The 23,001-nt window shown below is 37.0% G+C and overlaps 1 protein-coding gene across 4 annotated transcripts in view; it reads right to left on the minus strand.

The window, feature by feature from the left end:
• Positions 1-21,423: 21,423 nt before the first annotated feature.
• Positions 21,424-23,001, minus strand: part of LOC149220354 (uncharacterized) — a 115,578-nt gene continuing 114,000 nt past the window's right edge. For all 4 annotated transcript variants that reach the window (XM_089384765.1, XM_089384766.1, XM_089384767.1 and 1 more), the window contains 5 exons: positions 22,507-22,572; positions 22,331-22,373; positions 22,137-22,192; positions 21,893-21,950; positions 21,424-21,787 (listed from right to left, as the gene is read on the minus strand). In XM_089384765.1, coding sequence (XP_089240891.1) covers positions 21,714-21,787; positions 21,893-21,950; positions 22,137-22,192; positions 22,331-22,373; positions 22,507-22,572 — 297 coding nt within the window. In that variant the 3' untranslated portion in view covers positions 21,424-21,713. The remainder of the gene's footprint in view (positions 21,788-21,892; positions 21,951-22,136; positions 22,193-22,330; positions 22,374-22,506; positions 22,573-23,001) is intronic.

Genomic DNA, 23,001 nt, shown 5'->3' on the forward strand with positions numbered 1-23,001 from the left:
CCAAACAGTTCACCTTGGGAAAACCGTCATAACTTTCCCTCTGAGCATTAGATTGAATTTTTGTAAGAAGTTACAAAAAGAGGACAGACTGTAGTTTTTTCGGTACCATTTTCAAAACCTAAGGTTGAAACAGTGACTGGCGGCACGTCGTACAAGTTGTCTCTGCTAAACAAGTCTATACTCAGGTCATCATGGGATATTTGGCATAACTATTCATTGAAGAATCCAATATTGATCAAACTTGCGGGGTTAGAAAGATTACTCAAAGGGTTACCACAGGAATAAATTTCAAACCTGAGAGATCCAAAATTACAGAGATACATCAGATTCAATATCAAGCTCCTACAAAGTGAAAAAAGGTGTGTAGTTATTTTTTTTCATAAGCTTGGTTTGAAAAATTAGTTTGAAGGAATTCAAAGGGCATAGTGAAGCATTATTATTGATAATTGATGCCCCGAAGAAAGAAAATGGAAACACCTAGTAAGAAACCTAAAAGCTCTAGTATGACTCATGAAGAAGAGGAAGAAATGCAACATGATATATTGAAATTACGAGACCAAGTGCAACAAATTTCACTCGCACAAAAAGTAACAGAAAATAAGATGGATGGTTTAAAGAAAGACGTAGAAGCTAAGATGGATGGTTTAAAGAAAGGCATGGAAGCTAAGATGGATGGTTTAAAGAAAGGCGTAGAAGCTAAGATGGATGGCGTGGAAGCTAAGATGGACAACATGGAATATTTGAAGACATATTTGACAAATTTTCTATAAGAAATGCTTACTAATGGAGAAATGGTAGTAAAGGAAACTCATGATGAGAACAAAATAAATGTTAATCATGATTTCATATACTCTAATGTTGGATCGAATAACCACCATGTTCCAAAGATCGATATGAGGAAGTTTGATGGCAAGGATCCCAGAACATGGATACTACAGATGGAGCAATTTTTCGATCTCCATAATGTTCAAAACACACAAAAGGTATGCATTGCAACTTTATATTTGGAACCAAATCAGTTTGTATGGCATCAATGGCTTTGCTCTCGTAAAAAAATTGTCACTTGGGCTATTTTTACGGATGAAATGATAGCACATTATGAGGATACAAAAAGAAACACTTTTTTCAGCTAAATGATAAATCTCAAACAAAAGGGTTCAATGCTGGAGCACATTGAGGACTTCCAAAAATTCAATATAAGGGTAAAATATATTCTAGAGGAGCATAGGATTGATGTGTTCATAGAGACTTTAAAAGATAACATCCAACATGAGGTTCACCTTTGGGAACCAGATTCATTGGAGAAGGCATTCAGGTTGGCAAGAAAAATGGAAAGAAAAATTATGGCAACAAGGAAGCCTACCACTCACAATCATAAAGATGGAAGTGTTGTTGCCCCTAGCCATCCACAACCTACAAGGCTGACACCACAACAATTGGAAGAAAAATGAGCAAAAGGGATTTGTTACAGTTGTGATAGCAAATACATTAAAGGTCATAAGTGTGTCGAGAAGAAATTATTTCACATAGATTGTGAAGAGGAGGAATAAAAGGAACAAGAAATGTCAAAATAAGAGGATATACACCAGGAACAAGCCCTAGAAAAAGAAGAAATGAATCCGACCATATCTTGTAATGCATTGGCTGGAATTACCACTCCTCAAACTATCAAGATAGAAGGGCATATCAAGAAGAAAAAGGTAATAGTGTTGATTGATTCCGGAAGTACCCATAATTTTATTCATTGTAAGATAGCCAAGGAATTGAATTGCTTCCTATATCCAGCACCAAAGTCTCAAGTGATGGTTGCAAGTGGAGGAACCATAAATTGCTAGGAAAGTGCCATAATATCAAGCTATCCATGGGAGAATATGTATTGAATATCCCAATGCTTTCAATCCCAATGGGTGGTGTTAATGTTGTACTAAGAGTCCAATGGATACAATCCTTGGGTACAATAGCTTTTAATTTTCAATAACTTTTCATGAAATTCTCTACAAAAGGAAAGGAAGTTGAATTAAGGGGTATCGCAGGGAAACCGAAAAATATAATTAGCTCTAACGAAATGACAAAGCTTCTATAGAAAGAACAATGAGGCATAATTGCACAATTATGTTCATTAGAGCTTCCCACATCGAAATCATCCATTTCTCCATATCTCCAAAAAGTCTTCGACAATCATTCCAAGGTATTTGAGACTCCCAAAGGCCTCCCACCTATTTGTGATCATGATCATGCTATCAATTTGATTCCGGGAAGTGTTCCTCCAAACATCAGGCCTTACAGATATCCTTATGTCCAAAAGAGCGAAATTGAACGTATGGTTGCAGAAATGCTAGAGGCTAGTATAATTCAACCTAGTCAAAGTTCTTTCTCTACTCCAGTAGTATTGGTTCACAAGAAGTATGGATCATGGCGCAAGTGTCCAGATTATAGGGAGCTCAACAAGCTCACTACTAAAGATAAATTTCCCATTCCTGTCATTGATGAATTATTGGATGAATTGCATGGATCAATTTATTTCACCATGTTGGATCTTCGTTCAAGATATCATCAAATCAGAATGAAGACTGAAGACATTTCAAAAACAACATTTAGAACTCATGAGGATCATTATGAATTTTTGGTCATGCCTTTTGGCCTTACTAATGCACCTTCTACATTTCAAGGTTTAATGAATTCCGTTTTCAAACCCTTCCTTAGAAAATTTGTATTAGTATTTTTTGATGATATACTAATCTACAGCAAGTCTTGGAAGGATCATGTCCAACATGTTGTCATGGTGCTCAAACAATTAGAGGAGAAACAATTATATGCAAAAATCTCCAAATGTTTCTTTGGAGTACAAGAGGCGGAATATCTGGGTCATATTGTATCTCATGAAGGTGTTAAGGTAGACCCTAGAAAAATTAAAACCATTAAGGAATGGAAAATCCCCACATCCATAAAGCATCTACAAGGATTTCTCGGGTTGACAGGGTATTATTGCAAGTTTGTTAAGAATTATGGGAGAATAGCAGCACCTCTAACAACATTATTGAAAAAAGATGCATTCTCATGGACTCCAGAAGCAACAAAGGCCTTTGAACATCTTAAAGAGGCAATGTGCCAAGCACCAGTCTTACCTACACCGGACTTCACAAAAACCTTTATTGTGGAATGTGATGCCTTAGGAAATGGAATTGGTGTTGTTTTAATGCAAGAAGAAAGACCCATTTCTTTTGAAATTCGTCCAATCAAAGGAAAGTATTTACCCAAAGCTATTTATGAGAAGGAAATGTTGGCAATACTACATGCAATTAAGAAATGGCGACCCTACCTAATGGGAAGACACTTCAAGGTAAAAACAGATCATGATAGCCTTAAATACTTTTTAGAACAAAGATAATATTCAGAAGAGCAGCAAAAATGGGTCACAAAAAAGTTGGGCTATGACTTTGAAACCATCTACAAAAAAGGGAAGAAAAATGTTGTGGCAGATGCACTCTCAAGAAAGGATGAGGATGTGGAAGCATTTCTTTGCGTCATTTCTATTATCCAACCAGATTGGATAAACGAAGCAAGGGATGAATGGAAGAATGATGAGGAAGTGTGGGCACTCATTCAAAAGATACAACAAGATCCTAGTACATCTGATACATTTAGCTGGAAAAATGATTCATTATGGTACAAGGATCGGTTATACCTATGTAAGAATTCCCAACTCAAACAAAAGATTCTTATGGAATTGCACACCTCTCCCTTAGGAGGGCACTCAGGATTTCTAAAAACCTACCACAGGGTTAAGAAGGATTTTTTTTGGGATGGCCTTAAATCAGATATTCAAAAATTTTTGGCGGAATATTTGGTTTGCCAACAAAATAAAGTTGAAACAATTAAGACCTTAGGACTAGTACAACCTTTATCGATTCCAAGCCAACATTGGGAGGAGGTTTCAATGGATTTTATCACAGGTTTACCCAAGTCCGAAGGAAAGAGTGTTATCATGATGGTAGTTGACAGACTTACGAAGTATGCACACTTTTTTGCATTATCCCATCCATTTAAAGCGAGTACAGTTTCTACTGCATTTAGGGAAACAATTCAAAAGCTACATGGAAACCCAAAGATTATTGTAAGCGACAGAGACCCCATTTTCATTGGAAATTTTTGGACAAAATTATTTTCTTGTCTTAGTAATCAATTAGCTCATAGCTCATCTTATCATCCTCAATCTGATGGGAAAACTGAGATAGTAAACAAATGTTTGGAAGGATATCTTCATTGCTTTGTATCTGATAAACGGACACAACGGGTCAAATGGTTGCCTCTGGCTAAATAGTGGTATAACACTTCCTTCCATACTGCAACAAAAATGACCCCACTTATGGCACTTTATGGATATCATCCACCATCCATCACATCATATTTAAGAGAAAATTCTAAGGTTCACACAATGGAATATCAAATCGAGCACCAGCAACAAGTTCTCCAACTCTTAAAGGATAACCTCACCTTGGCGCAGAATAGAATGAAACAGCAGGCAGATCAACGTCACAATGAAAGAAGTTTTGATGTAGGTGATTAGGTATTCCTACGGCTACAACCATATAAACCAATGTCCCTCAAGCAAGCTAAGAAGTATAATAAATTATCACCAAAGTATTATGAGTCGTACAAGGTGTTGCAAAAGATAGGTACTATGGCATACAAATTGGAGCTTCTTGCAGCTTCCTGAGTGCACCCAATTTTCCATGTTTCATGCTTAAAGAAGGTTATAGGTGACAAGATTCCAGTTCAAAAAATATTACTAGAACTTGATGAGGAATGAAAAATCATATTGGAACCTGAAGAAGTCAAAGAAACAAGAACTCAACAGCTACGAAATCGATCAATTTCAGAGTATCTCATCAAGTGGAAGAACTTACCTGTTAAAGATTCCACATGGGAGGATGAGAATTTTATACAGAAGCATGAAAAACTACTCAAGCGTTGAGGACAACGCTTTTTTGAAGGAGAGGGGCATGTTAGGTCCCTATAATACTAGTGATTCCCCCATTACTATTGTCATTGTATCCTTTATTGTTATTATTTTGCCCCATAGAATCCCATTATTGTTATTTTTGTGCCTTTATATTATTTTTGTTAGGTTGTCTTCGTTATATTGTGACCCCTTAGACTCCTATATATATAAAGGAGGTTTGTCATTTGTATCATCCAAGAATTGTTCATTTGTGTAATGTAAAGGATGTTGCCCCCTCGAAGAGGCTGAATTCTAAGGTGTTGATCTATCTTTTCTATCTTTTGTGAGCTGGTTTCATAACATGTTGTGTATTTCACTAAGTTGGACTTCACGAGTGGTTATCATCAGATTAGGTTTCGTCAAAGAGACACATGGAATACATATTTCAAAACAAAGCAAGGTTTGTTTGAATGGTTGGTTATGCCATTCAGGTTTTGTAAGCTGCTCCTCCAAAATTCATGTGAGTCATGAATGATGTCTTAAGGCCTTTTCTTGATGATTTTGTGATTTTCTACTTCGATGACATTTTGATATTCAGCAAAACTCGTGAAGAACATGTCAGGCATGTGAAACAAGTCTTAGATGTGTTGAAGAAATAAAATATGTTTTTAAAGATGTCCAAATGTGAGTTTGGAAATACCTCATTAGTTTTTTTGGGACATATTGTTGGAGGGGGTGAATTGAAGATAGATCCCTCAAAGGTAAAAGTCATTGTAGATTGGTCCAAGCCCAATAATGTAACTAAGGTTAGAATCTTTTTGGGAGCAGTCCAATATTGGAGAAATTTTATTTCTAACTTTTCTTCAATTGCGGCTCCATTACATGCCTTAACAAGCATAAAGTAGGTTTTCCAATGGGGAGGCAAGCAACAAAAAGTATTTGAGGCATTGAAGTAGAGAATCTGTACAAATCCAATTCTTGCACTTCCTTATTTAAGACAACCATTTGATATGCAAACAAATGCCAGTGACTATGCCATGGGAGCGGTCTTGATGCAAAATGGTAAGCCCATATGTTACCATTCTGAAACTTTTAACAGTGCAGTAGTTAACTATCCTACATATGACAAGGAATTGTATGCATTGGTGCAAAGTGTTATAAAGTGGAAACACTATTTAATGGGAAAGGAAACAATCATTCACATTTATCATCAACCATTTCAATACTTGCAATACAAACTAAGCTACAGCAAGCGAGGCACTTCAGATGGATGGGTTTCTTGCAGCAATTCCACTTGGCGATAAGGTATAAGAAAGGTATCTATAACAAGGTTGTTGACATGCTTTTTAGACCAATTGTTAGTGCTTTAGTTATTCTTAAGCATAATTCTATCATGGATGAGAGCTATGTTGAACAATATGCTTTAGATGATGACATTAAAGATGTATATGCAACTTTGTGTCAAGGCAACCAAGTAGAGGAATTTGATTACCATGTGCATGATAAACTTTTGTATCATCTTGGCAAACTATGCATTCCATAGGGTGAAAGAGTCAACATCATAAGGGAAGTGGATACTTCTCTTATTGTAAGCCATTTTGGTGTAGGCAAGATGGCGGCACAATTACAAAGGCATTGTTATTGGCCTAGAACGAATGAAAGTGTATCATGATATGTAAGAGGATGTTCTTTATGTGCTACAAGTAAGCCTATCAATAGAAAGTTAGGATCATATACTCCACTTCCAAACCCTTCTCGTCCTTGGGAAAGTGTTTCTATGGACTTTGTAGGAGGACTACCTATGTCTAAAAAAAATCATGATTATCTTTATGTTGTGGTGGATTGTTTCAGCAAGATGTGTATTTTGATGCCTTGTAAGAAGTAGGTTACAGCTGAACAGACTGCACAAATGTTCTTTCAACATGTATGGGTACATTTTGGGTTGCCCAAATCTATTATTTTTTATCAAGATTCTCGATTTGTCGAGAAATTTTGGTCAATCTTATGGGGACTCATGGACACCAAGTTGAAAAATAGTACAACATTCCATCCACAAACCGATGGTCAGACAAAAGTGGTGAACAGAACGGTAGTACATCTTCTTCATGGTTATTGCAACAAACATCCCAAGCTTTGGGATGAACACTTACACTACATTCAACATGCTTATAACTGGGCAAAGAAGTCATCGACTCAAACATCTCCATTTGAGGCATGATTTGGTTACTTACGAAAATCTCCTTTTGTTTGAGAAAGATGTTGCTATTGATGGTCATAGTGACATTGATAAGGCCAAGTGATTCATTGAGAAAGTTTGATTGGTGCATCAAATGGTTCAAGAACAGTTGGAAAGGAGCCAAGCCAAGTACAAGACAAGGCATGATAAGCATCGTGTTGACCACATTTTTCAAGTTGGAGATGAAGTTTGGCTTTACATTAACAAAGAGAGTCCTAAAGGAGAAGGTAAAAAATTGAAACCAATAAGGCATAAACCTTTTGAGATTCTAGAAAATATTGGTAGAAATGCCTTCCGTTTGGATTTGCCTCCTTATATGAAAATGTATGCAATTGTTAATGTTGAGAATTTGAGATTATATGAGCCTCCTTTGATTGATGATCAAGGAGAGCATGTTCAGATTCCTTGAATAGAAGGTTTCTTGCCAGAATTTCTTAAAAAATTGCAATAGGATACTATCATTGATAGAAGGCATTAGGGGAATTTTGAGGTCTAAAATGGGCCTCCTAAAGAATTAATAAAATAATAGTGGAATTAATAAAATAATATTAGATTACATCATCAAATTTTAGAGGGAAAAAAGAAAACTATTTTTTCAACTAATCTCCCTATGGGTTTACTCAAATTTCGAGTGGTGACACTCGTTGGATGAAAAATTTGATTCCTTATCCAAGGAGTACCCATGTTGCATACATTCGACGGACCCTACTACACATAAAATGAGAAATACATTAAAAACATGATTGCAATCACATTTTTTTCATGTATTTCTCATTTTTCATGTAGTAGGGCTTGTCAAATGTATGCAACATGGGTACTCCTTGGATGAGGAACTAAATTTTGCATCCAACGAGTACTCCCTCTTGAAATTTAAGCAAAACCTTAGGGGGATAAGGCAAAAATACATGTTGAAAAACCAATTTTATTATTTTATTATTTTTTAATCTTTTTACTTTTTTATTCCAAAAATGGTGAATCATCCCCCATGTTGACATCATCATCTTGAATCCTATTGGTTCTTATAAAGTTTATTTTGGTTGTACATTTTTTTAGGAGGCCCATTTTAGACCTCAAAGTTCCCCTAATGGACAAGAACTTCAAAACAAGGGAATGCGGGTTACCTTCGTGTTGGTCTCAAAGGCACAAATGCAAGCAAATATAAATGGATTGAGGTTGGAAGGGTGAAGGAACTATACCCTCATATATTTTTTGACTGAAAGTAGTTTTTTCGAGGTCCAAAAGCTTCCAATGGGGAGGAGTGATCCAAGGGATCAGTTTAGTGCTCAAAATTCGAAGTGTTCAAAAATGCTCGAAATCTGTATCAGTGCGTAGATCTCAGTGACCTAAATCCAACGCAACTTGTTTCACTCAAAACCGATATTGTATTCTCGTGATATCGTGTTCTTATCGAATTGCCAAACAACTAAAAATTTTGTAATTGGGTTGCAGGTATGCCTAGTCAGCAGTCTATACGCTGACTAGGAAGGTGATTGGACATTTTGGGCCAATGGCAGGATTCCACTTGGCCACTCCTGATTGGTCCAAAAATTCCAAGTTTGATTGGCTCAAAAAAAAATTAATGGTTATGGTTCGAATTTTTTATTAATATTTTGGGTTGCTCAATGTGTTTGGAGGACCAATGGTTGGAGGCCACGTGGGCCAATAGGAGGCAGTCACGTGGCCTCCAAGGGTTAGTCCAAATTTTTGGGTGAGGGCCAAATCACCCCACAGGAATCGAACCACTGACCTCTATTAAGTAACCATAAGCCTCAACCATCGCACCACACTTTGTTTCTTAACCTATATAGCGCTTGGGCTCTATTTATGTTTTATACGCATTGGTAATGGGGGGAAGGGTTTAGGGCTAAGCCCTAGCCCGTGGCCACACCCCACACCACAGGAGCGTGGCGGAGGGGGCCTAGGGCTAGGGCTTAGCCCCGGCCCACAGTCTCGGCGCCACCATAAAACCTCAACTGGATCCCATGCAAATAATCCCTAATGGAATTTTGAATAGGGGGCTAGCCCCGTGCCATATGATCGTTATGTGACCACATCGCCAACAAAAAAGGAGCACGGAAAAATTGGCACCAGGCCCGGTTCTATGGGCAGAGATGTGACCACGTACTTGGTCATTGGGGGCCCGATTGGCGGGTGCGGGCAGTTAGCTTTGACCCCTGAGCACATGGCCCCATGCAATCTTAATTTTCGAAAACTGGACATTAGTGGACAGTTTAACTGTCCGACAATTTCGTCGGTCGGGCGGGATTGTAGGCCAGGTTTACGCGCCAGTTTTGGGTTTGGGGTGCTCAAGCCAGGTTTGGGTCAAATTGGAGGATGATTAGTTATGGAATTTGGGAAAAATTTGTAATAGGCATAATTTTCTCAAATTTTGGCCAAATGAGGTGCAGAAAGAACCCAGATGGGGGTTTTGACCGTTTTGGATCCATTAGAGATATTTGTTTTGCATTATGAGAATTGTAAAGCCATGAAAACACAAATTTGATCACTTAATGAAAGAGGCCCTGCATTGGAAGCTGGACCAGGAGATGTAGCCCAGGAGAGGGGTGAACTCCTTTATCATGTTTGTTTTTATGTGTTTCTGATATGGTATTTTGTCTTTGTTTTGGCTGTTAATTTTGTTCAAAAATTACTTGTTTATGTCATTAGTAACTTGATCCATTGCCCAAAACACATATAAAATTTCACTTGCAATTTGTTCAAATCTTCAAGTTTTCAATTACAGATCAATCAAGGATTGTGTTAAGCTAAGATGTGAAGTTTGACAAGGATGTTAGGTCCTGTAATTCATAGGATTCTTGTTTATAAATTGAAGGGAGTAGGAGGTTATTATTCCAAAGGATAATTCAAAGGGTGGAGTAGAATCAAATACAATGTGGATGAGGTAAGTTTGCAGATGGACATGGCATCACCCTCTACTCTAGCATGGAGCAAGCCAATATGGCTTACTTAGGAATTACAAGATGCACAAGAGTATGTAGGAGTGCCCAAATCTTCAAGGAGGGTGAATATCCCTCCTAAGAGATATGTTGACAATATTGCATTGACTTCTTACATTCATGAGTCTTCTAGTTGTATTGAAGAGATGAGTTGTGATACCTTAATGCAAGATGATGTTTGGGTTTTTAAAGGTTGCAACAAGTTCAATTTTGTAGATGGAAAGTTTGATTGAGTTGTACAGGAGGTATTGTTGAATGTTGTAGCTATGGTCAGTCTTCATAATATATTGTTTTCACTTGTAATGATGAAAAATATAAATTATATTTGTAAAATAGATATTTGAAGCATGTTCTTCATGCTTGCAAGAAAAGAAAAATATTTATTTGTTTTTATTCAAAAGAAATTTTCCAAGGCATGTTCTTCATGACCTTACCAAAGTAGGAAAAAATGAAAATTGAAAATTTGTATTTTCCTCCACAAGTGACCAAGTTGGCCCTCCAAGTCATCATGTGAGCTTGCCTATAGAGACACCCATTCACATCATGTAAAGGCTATAAATAGCCCATTCGACCTCGTCCCAAGTAGCACTTTGGATCATCATACATATCTCTATTCTATGTGAAAAAAACAAGGAGTTTTAGGCTGAAATCAGAAGGAATATGTTCTCTCTATCTACCCTTGCTCTAGCAAATCAAAGGATGTTGAGTTTTTGGCAATTTTCTGAGGCATATTTTCTCTGTGGTACAGTGTGAAGTTTTTATGGCATAGTGAGCAAATCTGAGGCACTAACTTTGTGGCATCATCCGAACTCTGAGGCTGAGACAAAGGATGAATTTTGGCCCTCTTGGAGACCTTCTTTCTAAGGTATATTTATGTGGTGTAGTGTGAAGTCTGAGGAAGAGTTGTGGAACAAATTCGTCTCTCTTGGAGACCTTGTTGCAGAGATTTTGTGGACAAAATTGTGGATACTTGTCTTGGATTTTGTGGAGGGTTGACTTGTCTCTTGGTGGATGGTCATCTTGTTGGTTAGTTGAATTTGATGTATCTCTTTTTGCATTGATTCTCTAAGGAAAAGTTTGGCTAGGTTTTTTCCCCATTGTGGGTTTTCTTAGGGTAAAATCTTCTTGTCTCTTTGTGCATTGTGATCTCTATTGCTTTAGTGTTTATATGGTTGAATTTCTGAATGTATAATTTCTTAATGATATATTGAAAGAACAAATAATCATCTACATCATTGGAAGTAATTATCAAGTTTCAGAAATAAGTACTTGTATATATTGTACTAGAAAAATCAACATGGTATTAGAGCTTTGGTGAAGGAAACGAGCACAAAGATCACTCTTGAAAAAGGCTTATCTTAAGATCACGTTGAAGAAACCCTAGATCTAAAATCAAGTTTCATCCATGGCTTCTACTATGAAATCAAAGAACAAGGTAGTGAGGGCTACTAACTTTAGGGCTTGCAAGACAAGAATCGATCTAATTCTCGCAAGGAAAGATCTTTTGGAAGTTGTGCAAGGCAAGGTCACTGAACCTTCAGATGAAGTAGGAAAGAAGAAGTATAAGAAAGATGACATCACTATCATGAGAATTATTGTGGACTCCATTAAGGATCATCTAATTTCATACATCTCAAAGCTTGACACTTCAAAGAAGATGTATGATGCCTTAAATGATTTGTATACTATCAACAATATTGGTCAAGTCATGAGTTTAAGAAATGAGATTTGTGATATAAGAATGACAAAGAATGATACAGTGGATTCATACTTTGTGAGAATTTCTCAATTGAGAGATCAACTACAAGTTATTGATGAAATTGTCTCTAACAAAGAACTTGTGATTTTGGCACTTAATGGAATACAACATTCATGGGATTCGTTTGTAGCGGGTATAAGTAGCAGAAAGGAAGCTCCAAGTTTGGAAGAACTATCGGAAACCTATTCTCAGAAAGAGTATATACTTTTGTCTAGAGAAAGGAAGCCAAAGGAAGAAGAAGATTCTCAAGCTTATGCATCTCATTCCAAGAAATTTGGAGGAAGAAAGAAGTCTGACTTTCAAAAGAAGAAAAGGGACTTTGATAGAAGACTAATCATCAAAGGAAGAAAGATATGTCACAAATTCAATGTTTCCATTGCAACAAATTTGGGCACTTCAAAGCTCAATGTCTTGAAAGATTCAATGATAAGAAGAAAAGTTGGAATTGGCATGCTACCATCACAAAATTTAAAGAACATTTCAAGAGACCCGAAGTTGAAGGAGATAAAGACCACTTCTACTATTATGCACTTGCAGGATCTCTTGCAAATGACAACAACATATGGTTGATCGAAAATGGAGCTTCAAGATATATGACAGGGGAACATGATCATCTTACAAGTTTGATGGAAAGAAGATTGACTCAAAAGGTGGACCTTGGGGACAACAACATCTATGCAGTCAAAGGAATTGGGACAACATCCGATGAAATAGACATAGGTGAAGGCATTCACTTGAGCAACATCCTCTATGTTCCATGTTTGAAAAAGAATTAGGTTTCAATTTCATGTTTAGTAGATAGAGGAGATAGAACAACCTTCATTGATGGGAAATTGCGAGTGTGGGACAAGGGCTCTAGTTTAAGCTCTGCTAAGGCTATTGGGATTCATGAAGGAAGGTTGTTTAAACTCTCGGGGCAATATTCCCAAGATTTATTGCATACTGACAATAATCTTAGTGAGTTATGGCTAGGAGATATATGCACCTTCATTATAGAGCCTTTCGAGCTTTGAAGCAGTTGTTTTAGGTGCACCATAATTGCAAATGGATCATAAAGGTGTGTGTAAGGGATGTGCTATTGAAAAGAATGTTAAGAAACCCTTTCCAAGCAATGAACATATGTCCAAAGATATTTGGATCTAGTCCACTTCGATGTGTGTGGTCCTATGTCGATGAAATCTCTTGGAGGCGCTCTATACTATGTATCCTTTATTGATGAATTCTCTCGCAAGACTTGGATCTATCCCATGAAGTCAAAAGGTGAAGTTTTCATAATGTTCCAAGAATTCAAAGCTGAAGTGGAGAACCAGTCAAGGAAGAGAATCAAGATCTTGAGATCAGATAATGGAGGAGAGTACACCTCCAAGGAACTCATTTCCTTCTGTAAGGAAGTTAGGATTAAGAGGGAGTTGATAGTTCCCTATAATCATCAACAAAATGTAGTTGAAAGAAAGAGTAGATCTATTGAAGAGACTATGAAGGCAATGATACATGATCAAGATGCACCAGTGTTCTTGTGGGGAGAAGCAGCTAGGACAACCATTTACATCATGAATAGAAGACCTCATCGAATTTTGGAAGACAAGACCCCTAAAGAAGCATTCACCGATTAGAAACCATAGGTTGATCATATGAGAATATTTGGTTGTCTAGTGTTCATACATGTACCCAAAGATAAGAGAACTAAGTTAGAGCCTTTTGGAAAGAAGGGATAGTTTTGGGTACAATGAGTCATCAAAAGCCTACAAAATCTATATTCCAAGGCAGCGACAAGTTGAAGTAAGTAGGGACGTGACTTTTGATGAAGATGTCACTTATTGGAAATCCAAAGAACACTCAGACATTGAAGATGAATAAAAGAAGCAAGTGGCTTCCAAAGAAGAGGTTATAGGTCCTCCCACATCCTCAAGTCATCCTGAGGATCATGAAGAAATGTCAGAGGGACCTTGTGAACCATTGGATCATATGGTTCCAGAAAATAGAAAAAGACCATCTTGGCTCAAATCTATTTTGCAGGATGAAAAAGGACATGTGGCTCCACGAGGCACCTTCAGGGAATCTAAGATACCTAAGAAGTATTATGGTTATGCAACTTTAATGACTAGTTGATTGACTATGAACCTTCCAACTTTGAGGAAGCAACTACTCAACAAGTGTGGAAGGATGTAATGTTGGAAGAATACCAATCTATTGTGAAGAATGTTGTCTGGGAAATTGTTCCAAGACTTGAAGGAAAATTTGTGGTAAAAACATTTATGGCTAGAGGGTTCTCCCAATAGGATGGAAAATATTATGATGAGGTCTTTGCACTAGTTTCCAAGTACACCACGATTATATATCTTATTTCTCTTGCTTCATTTACGGGATGGAAGTTACATCATATGGATGTGAAGACCGCTTTCCTTAATAGTGCGATTGAGGAAGAGTTGTACATAAAGCAACCTCAAGGTTTTGACATTCATGAGACAGAATCTCATGTGCGTAGACTAAAGAAAGCCTTATATGGACTCAAGCAAACTCCGAGATCTTGGTATTCTAAAATTGATGGATATTTGGCGAGACTTCGTTTCTCTAAGAGTGTTGTTGATCCAAACCTTTATATCAAGGTTTTAAAGGGTGATCCAATGATGCTACTACTATATGTTGATGACTTGTTCTTGACAGGTGTAGAGCATCTTATTGTTCAGTGTAAGAGGGAGTTGACCTCTAAATTTGACATGAAGGATCTTGGCTCGATGCATTACCATTTGGGACTGGAAGTCTAGCAAAAACCTAGTGAAATCCTTCTTGGGCTAGGAAAATATGTCATCAAGATCCTTCAGAAGTTTGACATGATGGAATGCAAGTCTATGGAAACTCCTATGGCGAAAAATCTGAAAAGACTAAGAAATTAGGAGTCTAGTCTGATAGATCTGTCCATGTAGCGAAAGTTGATTAGATCGTTGATGTATTTAGTGAATACTAGGCCAGATATTTTCTTTGCGGTGAACACCTTGAGTCAGTTCCATATGAAACTGAGACATGAGCACTGGATTGCAAGAAAGCATATATTGAGGTGTTTGTGTGGTACTGTTGACTACTGTTTGGGATATGCTTCGAGTGGTGAGATACAACTGCAGGGATACACAGATTCAGACTGGGCAGGGAGTGCAGATGACAGGAAGAGTATATCTGATGTCTGTTTCAGTTTGGGCTCTGCTATGATATCATTGATGATCAAGAAGCAAACATCTATCGCACTTAGTACTACAAAAGCAAAGTATCTTGCAGCTTGTTTGACATGTTGTGAGCGAGTATGGCTTCGTAAGCTACTCTCTATATTGTTCAACCAAATGTTGGAAGCAAATGTGTTGTTCTGTGACAATCAAAGATGTATGGAGCTGACAAAAAATCCATTGTTTCATGATAAGTTACAGCATATTGATATTAACTACCACTTCATTTGTAATATGGTGCATAAGGGAGTAGTGAGGCTTTAGTATATCTCCACGAATGAGCAAACAACTGATATTCTCACAAAGCCTTTGTCCCAAGCAAAGTTTGTATACTTTAGGGACAAGCTTGGACTTGTCAAGAACCCCTCTATTAGTGAGAGGGAGCATTGATGTGACACCAATAGGGGCATGGCTCAGATTATTGGCGACAACGGGAGATGGCCCAGAATGTTGATGAGTGGAAAACAGGGGCATGGCTCGAACTTTTAGTGACATCAAGAAATCCCAAACTCTTGATGAGATAGATGAGGGACGAACATTCTAGAGAGAATGGTCCCTAGGGCCCGAAAACTCATGGATTGGGTGCCTCTCCATCATTTGATGGCCTAGAGTAAGACCTTTGGATTTGGGACTTGGGTTTCCCTAGGGTTTGACCATGAGTGATGGAAACCCTGAACTATTCAGAGTACCACGAGGTGAGGCGCCCATTAGATCATGGTGACTAGTTGAGTAAGTACTATTGGTTAGGAGAGCTAACCTAGGTTGTGGTACATATTGATGATGATGCTAATGAAGGTCAATATTGTTGACCTAGATGTCGATGTTATTGATAAGTTGTACCTTTCCTTAGAGAGATCCCGTATACAGAGAACATTTGGATAGTCATTATGGTCAGTCTTCCTAATATATCATTTGTACTTGTAATGATGAAAAATATAAATTATATTTGTAAAAGAAATCTATATGAAGCATGTTCTTCATGCTTGCAAAAAATGAAAAATATCTATTTGTTTTTATTCAAAAGAAATTTTATAAGGCATGTTCTTCATGACCTTATCAAAGCAAGAAAAATTGAAAATTTGAAATTTGTATTTGCCTCCACAAGTAATCAAGTCAGTGCTCCAAGTCATCATTTCGGACTACCTATAGAGACACCCATTTGCATCATGTAAAGGCTAAAACTAGTCCATTCGACCTCCTCCCAAGTAGCACTTCAAATCATCATACATATCTATGTTCTATGCGAAGAAGGCAAGGAGTATTAGGCCAAAATCAGAAGGAAAATATTCACTCTATCTGCCCTGGCACTAGCAAATAAAGGAGGCCAAGTTTTGGATGATTTTTTGAGACATATTTTCTCTGTTGTACAATGCAAAGTTTTTGTGGCATAGTGTGCAGATCTGAGGCACTAACTCTGTGGCATCATTCGAAATATGAGGCTGAGAGAGAGGACAAATTTTGACCCTCTTGGAGACTTTGTTTCTATGGTATATTTCTAAGGTGTAGTGCAAAGTTTGGTTAAGGGTTGCACGATGAATTTTGGCTCTCTTGGAGACCTTGTTGCAGAGATTTTTTGGATGGAATTGTGGATACTTGTCTTAGATTTTGTGGAGGGTTGACTTGGCTCATGGTGGATGGTCATCTTGTTGGTTAGTTGATTTTGATGTATCTCTTGTTGCATTGATTCTCCAAGGAAAAGGTTGGTTGAATTTTTCCTCAATTATGGGTTTTCCTAGGGTAAAATCTTCTTGTCTCTTTGTGCATTGTGATCTCTATTACTCTAATGTTTCTATGGTTGAATTTCTAAATGTATAATTGCTTAATGATATCTTGAAAGAGAAAATAATCATCTACGTCATTGGAAGTAATTATCAAGTTTCATAAATAAGTACTTGTATCTATTATACTAGAAAATTCAACAAGTATATTGTTCATGGATTTAAGACCTCTGTGGTTTATTTCTTTTGACTTTGTTACCGGAGAATCCACAGTAAGAACCATTTTCCGCCAACATTTCAAATCCCAATCGAGATCCATCATCAAGACAACTTGAATGCTTGATAGAAGAAGAGCTTAATGGATTAAATAGAAATGAGGAGGGTAAATCAAGATGAATGTCGGCAATGAGATTATTGTCACGACAGTTCTTAAGAAAATGCAGGTCTGCAACTCTTCTTGCTATCTTCGCTCTAGTATTTTCGAGTAAAATAATTTCACTCCAGGTATCCCCTCCGTATAGGGAAATGATTCTGAATTTAAGACCTCTGTGATTTATTTCTTTTGACTTTGTTGGTGAAAACATTTCCTTGTAAAGGTGAAGTGTTATATTTCAAGGTGACTTTCCAAGTGTTTACACTATGCTTGGGGGTGCTTCATATGACTTGGAGTGCATGGAGTTTTGATAGCCCTTGGTTGTACTGTGATGGACATAGACACTGGATAGAACTTACTCATGGATTGCTAGATATTGCCTTTATTCTTTTGTGGCACACCTCGTTGGAGAGTTGGAGACCTAATTACCATGATGAATGTCTTCATGGGGTGTGCTCCTAGAGGAGTTGATTGCTTTCTTTAGAGAATGCATTACCTTAGAGGAAGAGCATCAGTCATCATGGAGGATACCATTGAGCCATCGATGGCTTAGAGACACTTGGTCACTGGCATGGGGGGTTGTACTTGATTTAAGGATGCTCTAGCCCAAGAGTGATCGCGTAGGTAGGGTGCACCTAAAGGTACACATGGCTTAGGACGTACCATTGGAGTTTTAGAGGCCTTTGGAGGAGGAGCATTAGACTTTTCTTGAGGAGTATTTGGCCTTGGACCCTTGCTTGTTGGACATGCAAGCCTTGGAGCTTGACAAGTTTCTGCTAGAGTTGGAGTGGTTCACATGTGGACCTATCTCTCATAGTCTGATTGCTTGCAGTGGATTGGGTCCACTTTCTATGGTTGCCCTCTTTCAGTTTCATATAAATAAAGGGAGAAGAGAGTCCTTTAATTGATTATTGTACTCTCACATTTGTACTAGAATGTGAGAGCTAGAGTGACTTAGTCTCCTTCATTGTATTATTTGTTATAGTTTCTCTATACCTTGAGTGCTAGGGTTTTTGAGAGAAATTGAGGAAGCTAGGGTTTGTGAGACACCATATTACAACAAAGAGAGCACTTGATCTTATAGTTCTTGTAGAGAAGATTGGGGCTTTATGGCATTTGGAAGACAAGATAGTCCCACTTGGAGTATTTGGTGTGAAGAAAATAGAGCGAGAATTTCTTGTTCACTTGTGTGTTGCAACTGAAGGTGACAAGGAGTGATTTCCAATGTTTATGCTAGCTTGTTGAGGATTCATCCTGGAGTAACCAACTTTTGTTTGGAGTGATTCCTAGCTAGGAATTAGTGGCCAAGGATTTATTTTTTAATGGTTTTCTAGCTAAGGTTCAGAGAAATTGAATTGTACTTGCTTTATATTAAGATATAATATAGATGAAGTGTTCTGGCTATCCAAATTTTGTGTACGTACAGAGTTATTTTTATTGCATGTCATCCTTATGATTGATTATATTCCAGTGTTAATTATTGATTTCACATAAACATTGAGTTGAATTTGTGAAGTCATTTAACACATAGAGAAGATAAGAGACAAATTTAGTATTGTAAATAAAGTATTTTTAGATATTTAATTTGCTTACGAAATGTGCCCTAAAGGGTTGTAACTTCTTGATGTTGAAGCACACTAGTTTGGTATTTATTTTCTTTGAATTATCTTATGATTTGGGCTGAAGAGAAGTGAAATATTTGTTATAATTTAATATTTCTAATCATACCTGATCATAGGAAATGGACATGGGAAATCCTCCATTTCAAATGTAGTGTGGAAATCTTCTTTCCACTCATATATTTTGCCTACATTATTTCTTGTTATGATTCATGGACATAAATCACCCAAATAACCTGTAAATTTTTTCACTTCATATAAATATCTTGATTTAAGGGGATCAAGTTTCAAATTGATATTGTTGAAATATTCATTGAGTTCAATCAACTTAGAAAGAGATAAGATTTTATTTGGCCCCTCCTTATTTATGTTATGCTTTGTGTGATTATTTTAATTCTAAGTGCCTTACAATACATTTCTCCCATTAACTCTCACCCTTAATGAAGAAATGGATTCTTTGTACCACCTAACTTATCTTAATCTCCATCAACCATCTCTCAAATGGGAGAGCATATTATTGAATCCATACTTCAAATGCACAATAATATCATATATTTAGAGTAACATGATAGCTTACTACAAGCTGAAATGGTAATGACACCTACATGGGTACAACCCGCACTAGAAAACAACACGCTCTAGAAGAATATATTAAAACACTAATGCATTGGAACAATAATTTCCTCTGGTAAGCCCTAGATAAGCCCCATGTAACCATAAAACCCCTTATTAAGCCCTACATATTGAGTGGTTACATTTCTGTTGTTATATTGTTATGTAGGCTAGAACCTCCCATGGTCTTATTTTGTTATAATTGTATCTGTTGTCTCCTACACACGCACACACACTAAAGAGACTTAGTCTTAGGATCATTAAATCTTCTCTTGTACATGTTATTCATTGTAAAAGGAGGTGCCCCCCTTGAAGAGGACTGCAATTGTTGGTTTCTTATCATTTTTAAGGTGCAAAGTTCATAACATTTGGTATCAAGGCTTACGATCATAGGTCTTTGTTGTTTCAAACAAGTCACCTTGGCATTTTCGCTATAACTTTTTTTCTACGAGGTTGTAGATGGTGAAACATGAATCATATTGAAGGAAAATCATGGTATTGTAAGTGACAGATATAATTTTCATTAGAGATTTTTGGATTGAATTATTTTCTTGTTTGGGTGCTCAATTGGTTCACAACTCATCTTATCATCATCAATCTAATGGGAAAATTAATATTGTGAATAAATGCTTAAAAGAATATCTACATTACTTTACATCTGATAAACAGAGACAATGGGTCAAATGGTTGCCCTTGCAAAATGATGGTATAACACATCCTTCCATACTTCATAAAAAATGTTACCATTTATGGCACTTTATGGTTATCCTCCTTCATCCGTCACATCACCCTTAAAAGGGAATATAAAGGCTCGAGGAATCGAAGACCACATATGGCACCAACAAGAGGTTTTCACACTGTTGAATGACAACTTGGTTGTAGCAAAAAATAGGATGAAACAATAAGTGTATCAACATCACAGTGAAAGGGAATTCGAAGTGGGGATTGGGTATGTGAGACTACAACCATATAAACAGATGCCCCTTAAGCAACAAAAGACAATATATTAGCATCGAGGTATTATGACCCTTATAAGGTGTTGCAAAAGATTGGAAGTAAGTCTTACAACTTGGAGTTGCCTCCATCTTCACGTGTACATCTAGTCTTCCACATATCTTGCTTGAAGAAGATAATAAATGATAAGATCTCAAGCCAAACTATTCTACCAAAGATTAATGAAGGAAAAATAATACTAGAACCAAAAACGATTTTGGAAACAAGGACTAAGCAACTGAGAGATCGAGCAATTACAAGATACATCAAATGGAAGAACCATTTCCCCTCTTTTGTCTCTCTGTACTTACACCCTCTTTTTGCCTCCTCTTTCTTTTGACCATTGTCCTGAAGATGGACCCTCTTACGGATTCAAAACATCGACAACTTTCATACAACACTAGAAAATCCAATTTCTTCAACAAAAACAACACACCACAGAAATCTTAAATCTACCAATATATCATACTACAAAATTGGCTACTTCCAAAGGATTTTGAGAGTTGTTTGTTGAAGATAAAGAAGGTAATTATTTCATCACCTGGAAAATTTTAGCTAGCTGATATAGAGAACATGGATTAAATTTATCACCCCATTATGCTGGATGGGCTAAATATTTCTGATTTGAATGCAATTTTGTTGATCTAATAAAGTTAAAAATATTGTAGAATGAGATTGCACTTGCTGTTTGACAAGATCGTGAAACAATGATGAATTGAATTGGAAGAACAAATATGACAATGGGAAAGCACTAAGCATGAACGGACAAACAAATTAACAGCCACCAATGCTGCATTCCATTTATGGCAACCAAAAGATGAAAGTTCTAAAGGAAAATAAATAACCAAATCACATTACATGGTCTGTTTTTGCACACATGAAACGATTCAGTAAGATACATTTTACTTCTTCCAGAGCTTAAACAACAAAACAACTCTTCTTTGAAACTACATAAACACAAAACCTAATCATAGTTGGAGATACATAGAATAAGATATAAAAAAAATTGTTAATGTCCAACAAAACCTAATCATAGTTGGAGATGCATAGAACAAGATATAAAAAAATTGTTAATGTCCAACAAAAGACCAAAGTAGGTCAAAGGGGTTAAAAGAGTACATCCGGTGTTGATCCAAAATAAGAGTGCCAATGCATCTCCTTAAACAACGTTAACAGCAGAGAGAAATAAATGAACTGTAAAAATTTTATGACATCCAGCACATGAATGATTCAAGAATCCCAAAGATGTCACTGTTTTATTTTAATGCCATTATTTAATAATGGATCTGTTAGCCACATGGTGCATTCACTGGTGCACCCAGACCTCTCACAAGTACAATGGGTGTCTGCTCATCTGCATTTCCTGTTAGAAAAGTAGTAAACTTAGTGAACATTTCTAAACACAATAAGTTGGAAATGATAGATGGGCTAAAGAAGATCATAAAATACAAAAGTATAGTTGGCTTGCCAGCAGGATTGTCTATAAGGGCCATTTCAAGGCGCTTATGATCTACACCAGATGATGCCTGCACCCATTGGAAATTCAACAATCATATCAGCATTTAGCCACCATTCAGCGAGCCCATTTCTTTATTAATCTGAGATTGACTTGCTATTCTGCAACTTTGGTAGTTGGTACTAAAGTAGTTGAGCCCAAAGTGGAGCTATTGTAATCAATGTACAACACATTCTTCCTCTAACAAACTACTTACAGCTAAGATTTGGACTCGCTTTAGATCATTTGCATCAACAACGGCCACTTCATATCCTGCACGAAGATGAAACAAGATTATGTCCTTAATGAAATATCATTAGTACGATAAATAGAAAATGTTTTCTATCTTCTATCGGCATCAATATTTCTTGATCAGCATGTTGCCAGAGATAGCAGACTCAAACAGAATACCTGTTTTTGACTTTAGAGTATTAACAATTTCCTGAGCACACACCTATGGTGGGAATTCAAAAAAAATGGAGTAAGCAGCTATTCTGTAGAAATCAAATATCAGAATGTAATTTAATGTGAAAATATTGATCACAAGAACAAGTAATTGCAAATTATCAAGGGAAAACATTGCTTACAGGACCAAGGGTGATAAATTGATCATATGGAGGTAATGTTCCACTAGCATCATCAATGAGCCTTGCCTGTCAATGAGGTAATGTTCCATTAGATAAAATAAGATGATTTTATTAATTTCCAACAAATGACCACAAAAGTAGATCAATGGGACTGAAGAGTACAATCACTATGAATACAATGTGGGAGTGCAAACACAGCTCCTAGAAAATGCTGAAAATAACATAAAGAAAGAAAGAAACAAGCAGTAGTGCTGTTGCAACACGCATATAGAGAGACCATGTCAGTATACAAAATAATCAGTAGCCAGTCAAAAAAACAAATGAGATAGGAAGATAGGAAAATCAGGTGATGGAGCTAAACATGTCAAGGGCTTCTGAATCTGATGACCAGTGGCAAGGGAGGCAAACTAGGTTGGCTCACCGTCGAAGTCCCCTGGAACCAGGGATGGGTCTGGCCATATGATCCTGAGGGGGATGTAGGAGCGAGGGATACTC

This window comes from Pinus tabuliformis, chromosome Q, assembly GCF_031772625.1.
Source record: "Pinus tabuliformis cultivar Carrire ecotype Pingquan chromosome Q, CPIR1, whole genome shotgun sequence".
NCBI lineage: Eukaryota > Viridiplantae > Streptophyta > Pinopsida > Pinales > Pinaceae > Pinus > Pinus tabuliformis.